The sequence below is a fragment of the Rhipicephalus sanguineus genome, chromosome 11 (assembly GCF_013339695.2).
Source record: "Rhipicephalus sanguineus isolate Rsan-2018 chromosome 11, BIME_Rsan_1.4, whole genome shotgun sequence".
Classification (NCBI taxonomy): domain Eukaryota; kingdom Metazoa; phylum Arthropoda; class Arachnida; order Ixodida; family Ixodidae; genus Rhipicephalus; species Rhipicephalus sanguineus.
In genome coordinates this window covers 71,525,011-71,532,672 of record NC_051186.1, presented here as the reverse complement: position 1 = coordinate 71,532,672, position 7,662 = coordinate 71,525,011, and the positions used below count along the sequence as shown (strand labels likewise).

Genomic DNA, 7,662 nt, shown 5'->3' with positions numbered 1-7,662 from the left:
CGCGCGCGGCTCGCCGCTGCTGCTCTGCGCGTTCAGGAGGAGTGGCGTCATAGCCGCGGCAGACACACTGGCGCCAGCGCGCGCGCAACTATTCGCCTTCGCTGTGCAGTCGCCGTCTGACACTGCGCTCGTACCGCTTGATAGCACCTCTGACTGGCGTTTGCAGGTGGGTAACGCCATGGAAAAGGAGAACGCAAATGCTTCTCAAAGGCGCAAAAGCGCCGAGAAGCTCATCTCATCGAATCCCGAAGTAGTCGCCTGGGAATTAGCGGTTCAGCTTACGAAGAATGAACATAAGAAGGCTAATAATCCTAGACAATGAAAAGCTAAGAATAATCAGCTGAGCCTTTGCTAACGCTACGTATATCCTGGCATAGCCGAGCTAAGCCATTGCAAATTTTTTTTGAACAGTTGGAGTGCTTTATAATATAATTATAAGCAAGATTTTAAAAACAGAATGCACAATCAAATTCACTGCTACACTTGGCAACTTCCGGCAGACAGCCATCATCGTCTGCATTTGTTACGCGCTCGTGTTGACGTGAGCTGTGCGACCGGTGTTGATCTCGAAGTTTATTGCCCCTAGCACCATGAATCGCCATTGATGCATAGCGGTCTGCAAATATAGTGACTGGTGATATGTGAAGCTGCAACATCGTTTGCGAGTACGCGAGCGGGCAGCTCAAGGGCAGCGAGGAGCTATTTGCTGATTGTGAAGAAGGTGTAGTCTACTCGCTGCCCCTGAGCTGCGGGAAAAGGTATATTGGACAATCCTGTAGATGTCCCAACGATAGGCTCAGGGAGCTTAAGAATTTGGTAGGAAAGACAGTCATATCAGGCCACTTGTCAGTGCACTGCAGGACTTGTGCCTGTGAATCACTTTTCGGGCAGTGCTCGGTAATCAGAAACGAAAAGGATAAGCTGAGACGTGAAGTGATTGAAGCGTACGAAATTGATCGCCAAAAAGACAGTTGTGTGAGCGCTCCCTCTGTGACCTTCTACACTAAGGAGATATAATTTTTGAACGTAAACATGTCTTAGGCTGTCTGAAAATAATGAGTGTTGGGTTCGTTGTAACTTGATCTCATGTTGGTGCTGTGCCTAATATTGCTTTCATTGGCTTGAAGTGCGCATATAAGGTTCCTCCTTCAGAGAATAAAGTATCAGTTGCAGGTCGGCGCTTCGTCTTGTGCTTTCTTCTGTTGTCCCCGTCTTTGTACGCTGTAGCCTTCAAGAAAAGTCATCATCTTGTCCGTGACCGAAAAAATAAATAATAAATAATTTCGCCATCTCCCACTAAAGGGAATCATGTGGGGATGCGAAGGAGCGCATAGGTCAACTTAAAGTTCCGTTCATCACGAGCGCCTTGCCCGATGTTGACGCGTCCTTGCATGTGAAGCACACCATGAATTCACTGTAGTTGCTGTTGCTGTTACTCGTCCCGAACTATTGTTGGAGCACGCCACGCGGGTTCATCGCGCGTCTGCAGAATCTCGTTCGCCGACGCCAACACATGATTGCTAAGAGAGTGTAAAGGGGAGAGGCAACAGCGTCTTACTCAGCCCCTTACACGGGCCCGAATGCGCTAGCGCGTGCCAGCACACGTGGTTTTGTCTGCGTTAAGCTAAGCTTGGACAGCATACGGCAGCCCGGGCCCCTAAAGTGTTCTGCACGTATCATCATCAAGGCGGTCGAAGAATAAGACGAAGAATGTAACAAAAAACTGGTTCCGCAGACGTTAGATGGAGACTACCCGTTTATTGATCATGGCGACCAAAAACAGCCCTTAACGCTCGTGCCCCCCTCTTCAACCTTCTCGTCTTCGCGATAGTTCCGCACGCTCCTCGCTGCTCCATTCCGCGGCATTTCGCAACATCCTCCGGGGCGGGCCATGATTAATCGGATGCTTCGAGGAGGCAGAGTTTCTGCACCGGGCGATTTACCGTTGAAACATTAGCGAGACGCACTGAGCAAGCACGCACTATGCCGTCTCTTCCTGGGAGTAAGATGGTCACTCGGCCTAACTTCCAGTATGTTGCGGGTGTGTTGTCCTCTAACACCAGCACTACATCACCAATCTGTAGCTTGGTTGATGAGCGATTCGAGCTGTTATGCGCTGACCGCAGTAGTAGCAGGTAGGCTCGCTTCCATCGTCTCCAAAGTTCGTCTATTAGATGCTGGCGATGACGAACCTTGCGGTTCAATTCAACCGCAGTCGGAAGCTCCGAGATGCAAATGTGTTGCGGCAGGGAAAGGCTACGCTTTCCTAACAGGAAATGCGATGGAGTCAGTGGCTGGAGTTCATCGGGCTCGCTCTCAAGATACGTTAATGGTCTGCTGTTGATCGCTGCCTCGATCTCGCACAGAACAGTTGTGAGGGCCTCCACATCGAGGCAGCTGCGTCCCAGTGACCGTTTCAAGGAGTTTTTCGTTGAGCGAATAAGGCGCTCCCACCCTCCGCCCCACCACGGAGCTCTTTCTACGATGAACTTCCAATGAATCCGTAGCTCTGCGGCGTACTCCTGAAGCGCTGGTAGTGCGGATGCAAATGTCTTAGCGCAGCGACGAAAAGTTTGAGCGTTGTCGGAGTATACTGTGGAAGGAACTCCGCGGCGTGCAACGAAACGGCGGAAGGCGAGTAATGTTGTGGCGGCGGTCATGTCTGAGGTGAGCTCTAGATGGATTGCGCGTGTGACGGCACATGAAAAGAGAAGGACGTAGGCCCTTGTTGTACCACTTGCCAGTTTTGCGTATAAGGGCCCGCAGTAATCAAGCCCGACAACGGTGAATGGGCTTGCTTCACTAATTCTCTCGCGTGGTAGAGAGGCCATTGGTGCAGATGCTGTCGCCGCTTTCCATCGTTTACATATTCTGCACTTCGAAACTATCTTCGTTACAGTCTGCCGTCCCCTCAACAACCAAAAACGCTCTCGAAGCTATGTTAATGTTGCTTCAACACCTCCATGGATAGTGCGCACGTGTGCCGCTGATACAAGAAGGCTTGTGAGCTTATGATCGTCTGTTAGGAGAATGGGATGGCGTATGTCGTGATCAGCAGCAAGCTGGTGCAGTCGTCCACCGACGCGAAGTAAGCCGTCCTCATCCATAAACGGACAAAGGCGAAGAACGCGAGATGTTGAAGGTAACGGCTGACCTTTACGTAGCGCAAGAACTTCGCTCGGAAAGGAGTGTTCTTGAACAGTCTGTAGCCAATAACGCTCAGCCTGTAGTAACTCTTCCGCCGTGAGGGGTCCGGATAGTAACGGGAGGCGCCGCGAAGCGTTAGATATGAAACGCTTGATCCATGCCGTGACTCTAACCAGCCTCGTTATGGAGCTGTAGTCTTCGACGTGCAGGACGCATTGGTTTCCGGAAAATCCCGATGGACATGCACACGTATTTAGCGCGGACGAGTCTTGATCATTGCGTGGTCCCTCCAATGGGGCAATCTCTGTCATTGCGGTGACATTCTGCGCGCTCGCTCCTTCAAACTGTTTCCTCTTGTGAGAGAGCCAAGTTGGGCCGTGCCACCACATGGTAGATTCGATGAGATTAGCATATGATGCTCCGCGAGTGATGACGTCGGCAGGATTGTCCTTGCTGCTACAGTGAAACCATTGAGATGCATTGGTACATTGTTTAATCTCGGCAACCCGATGTGCTACAATGAGGTCCAGTTTGGTTGACGAACCCTTTATCCAATGTAGAGCCACCAGCGAATCTGTCCAGAAGAAAACAGGAGCGTGCTGAAGGAACTGCACCCTTTTCACGTAGCAGCTTAGCCGCGCTGCGATGACGCATGCCAGGAGCTCCAGACGAGGAAGAGATACCATCTTGAGCGGAGCAAGTCTGCTCTTGCTGATCAACAGTCGTGCAAAGCATGCGTCATGTTCTGAGCTGACTCGGACGTAGATGCACGTGCCGTACGCCCTAGTCCTGGCATCCGCGAACGTATGCAACTCAAATGTAAATGGCTTGAGGTCGTCGCTTAAGAATATGTATCGTGGGATGCGGACACAAGTGGCGCCATTCAGCTCAGAGCACCAGCTGTTCCAGGCGGTTTGTTCTTCATCTGGCATGCTGGCGTCCCATGCGAGGTTCTTCTTCCAAAGATCTTGGAATACAATCTTGGCCTTTACGGTAAATGGTGTTAGGTATCCCAAGGGGTCATAAATTCTGGCTAACGTTTGCAATGCTATGCGCTTAGTAGCAGGCTTCCCGGCTGTGAAAGTGGCCGCATGTTGAGTAGTGAGGAGGAAACAGTCACCAGAACGTTCCCACGGCACTCCCAAAACCTTCATACTATGACTGTCCCCCGCTTCATCTTCAATGGCACATTTATCGTGGAGGAATCTCTATTTCATGCTGTCACAGTTAGAAGCCCACTTGCGAAGTTCCATGCTGGCCTCCCTGAATATCTGCCGTGTTTCTTACACCTTTAATGCCTCCTGGGCGGTGGGTAGTCCAACAAGAAGGTCATCCACATAGAAAGCCTGTTCTAACAGGGATACTGTGGTTGGATAATTCTGCCTACATGACGATAAGTGGTGTCGAAGCGTAGCGGCCAAAATAAACGGGCTTGACGCGGCTCCAAAGGGAACTCTCGTCATTCTCCACGTCGTAACGGGTGGCATAGGCTCTTCTTTAGTTGGCAACCTTTCCAGCCACAAAAACCGCAGAAGGTCTCGGTCTTGAGGCCGAATAAGAAGCTGCAGGTATGCCTTCTTTATGTCGGCGGCGAGAACCACAGAGTGGCAGCGAAAATTCAGTAGAAGCTGGATGACGTCCGAACCAAGTTTCACGCCTTTCGAGAGTACGTCGTTAAGGCAAACATGACCGGCTTCGTGCGATGACGCACCAAATACGACACGAAGCTTCGTCGTAACAGCATCGCGACGAACCGCGGCGTGATGGGGCATGTAGTAGACGTTGTCCTTGAGCGGCTGCTCGTCTTGTACCTTCTCCGCATGTCCATCGTTGAAATAAGCCGAAATTGCTTGGTCGTATTTTTCTAGCAGTGACGACTGCTCTCGGAACCGGTTGATCTGCATTCGCAGTCGACGTTCGGCTAATCGGCGATTGTTGCTTCCGGATGGTAACCCTGGTGGCTTGACCATCAGCGGCACTTGGTAACGGCCATCTTGTTTCGAAATTCCTTGCTTAAATGCAGACATGTGGGGGTCGCTCTCTAGGGTCCGTGAAGATGTTTCGTCGATCACGATGGCATCCAGACGCCACATTGATGACACGTCGATGTTCTCCGAGTCAGACTTCTCAAGCGCGACAAATAATGCACTTGTTGGGGAACGAAAGTCGGACGTCATAGGGCCTTGCACCATCCACCCAAAGGTAGTGTCGATTGCTGTTATAGTCGAGCTGATGCGATCGATTTTCCCTGTGGTAACTTGCCAATAGGCGTCGGACCCGATGAGGACACTTATTTGTTCTGGTTGCCATGTGGTTCGTTGAAAGCTGTCGGCCACGTTGTACTTCCGTTCGCCGAGCAGGTACAAAATGTTGGGGTCGAGCGGTGGGCTTGTTACAGAACAAATTTCCGGAATCGTTAAGGCTTCCAGAGTTACTGCTGAGGCGCCGAACTGGCTGCGGAGTCGCACATTGACACGCTCTGCAGAAATTCGTCTTCGTGACTTGGAGCCACCAAATGTGACGAGAGAGAGCTCTTCATTACCCACGACCGAGCACTTAAGTATCTTTGCCACGTCTGCACGAATGTATGTGCGCTGACTGCTGCTGTCCAGCAGTATCCGCACGAGTAGTCGTCGGTCTCCAGACTCTGCCCAAACTCGGCCTGTCTGCAACAATACAGGCGTAGATTCGACGTGACTACTCTGGGCGGTTGTGACGTTTCGCATTGGTTGGGGCGGTGGTTCATGAAATGCCGGGGATCCACCGCTTGATGGAAGGTCTTCGATTGGCCTTGATAATTCACAGAGAATTGTCAGGTGGCGTCGCTGGCAGGTACCACACCTGAGGTTGATGGATTTTCTGCACAATCTGGCGATGTGATTGTGTGTTCCGCAGCGGAAGCAGCAATTAGCGTACTGCAGCCTTGCACGCTTCTCCTCAGCCGATACGTTAGCGTTACAGAAAGCGATCATATGATCCTTGCTTTGGCATAGCGGACACGCTGGTCTGAGAGGCAAGGTGGACCCGGTTAGAGCTGACGCTGATGGTATAGGTTCCGCGCCATAAATTTCTTCAGGCATGTGGGTCCTGGGTTCGTCTTGCAGCGCACGACGCTACAGCTGCCGGCCTTCCTCCCGGACTTCCACTTGGATGCGGAGGAAGGTTAGCATCTCCATGGCTAGCCGCGTTCTGTCTTCAGGAGTTTCGGCGATACTGGGTGCGCAATTTGTTTCCTTGGTCTTGTGCCTGTATATGATGGCGAGATCCTCTGGTAGACGTCGCATCAGGACACGGTTTAACAGCACGGTGTACTGGTCTGGCGAAACTCCAAGCCCTTCTAAGGCGCTGACGTGAAATTGGACGTTGTCGTGCAGCAGACGAAGCTTCTGGACCTCGGATGAAAATTTCACTGGGCTTAGCGCGAGAAGATGATCGATATGTTCGTTCACGAGCAGATCCCGGCGTCCGAAGCGGTCCGTGAGCGTCTTGATCGCAAGGTCATAGTTTTGTTCGGCTAAGCGGAAGCCTTCGATAGCCCGCTTCGCGCTGCCGGTTAAGTATGTGAGGAGGTACTTGAACTTTTCAATCCGCGGTGGCTCAGCGTTCTTGTGGATGGTGGCGTCGAAATGGCCCCAAAAAGACTGCCATCCACGCAGACTACCATCGAAAGTCGGTATCTGTAGCTTCGGTAGTTGAACTGAACGCTGACGGTGCTCTCTCACCTGGCCTGCTGCGTCGCCGGAGTTCGGAGATCCGAGGTAGCTAAGCCCGGGTTCAGTTGCCCGAGCCTGCGTTCCGGCATTCCTCTCACGTACTTGAAGCCAGAACTTGGCGCGTGATACTGCGTACAAAATCTTCTCGTTGTATTCCTGCGCCGTACCTACTTCCTGGTCGAGGTTCTCTTCGTCCGTGGTCGCAAGGACGACGTCGTCGAGCTGCGACAGTGCTGTCTCCTTGTCCTTGAGGTAATCCATGTGGCCGCTAATCTGAGAGGCGTCAGGATCCGGTTGCTGCAGCAGGTCCGTTAAAAGCGTGAGCGCTCTCGTGACGCCAGCCCTTAGGGCACCACGCTTTTTGCGCAGCTGGTCCGGGTTTGCCATGGTTATGACGTGAAGGGAAGACTCCCAAGGGGCGGATCCCGGGTTTCGCGCACCAAATGTAACAAAGAACTGGTTCCGCAGACTTTAGATGGAGACTACCCGTTTATTGATCATGGCGACCAAATCATGGCGACCAAAAACAGCCCTTCACGCTCGTGCCCCCCTGTTCAACCTTCTCGTCTTCGCGATAGTTCCGCACGCTCCTCGCTGCTCCGTTCCGCGGCATTTCGCAACAAAGAAGATGGCGCGAGCGCACGCTCAATGTGTTACAGATGGTTATGGTAGGTTTTAGAAAGCGAACGGTCGCCAATGGAACTACGGACAAAGCCCAGCGCAAAAGCTGCTTCACATCTAAAAATCTTACGTTCGAATGAGAATCCAAACCAGGCCGTCTGCGTGGCAAGCAAATGTTCTA

The 7,662-nt window shown here is 52.0% G+C and overlaps 2 protein-coding genes across 2 annotated transcripts; both read right to left on the bottom strand.

Annotated features, from left to right (window-relative positions):
- Positions 1–4,430: 4,430 nt before the first annotated feature.
- LOC119375140 (uncharacterized) lies at positions 4,431–5,873 on the bottom strand. Its single transcript, XM_037645334.1, has one exon. The coding sequence runs from the start codon at positions 5,871–5,873 to the stop codon at positions 4,431–4,433; it is 1,443 nt and encodes a 480-aa protein (XP_037501262.1).
- A 387-nt stretch (positions 5,874–6,260) lies between these two features.
- LOC119375138 (uncharacterized) lies at positions 6,261–7,247 on the bottom strand. Its single transcript, XM_037645333.1, has one exon. It carries the CDS (start codon positions 7,245–7,247, stop codon positions 6,261–6,263), a length of 987 nt encoding a protein of 328 aa, XP_037501261.1.
- Between the last annotated feature and the right edge of the window lie 415 nt (positions 7,248–7,662).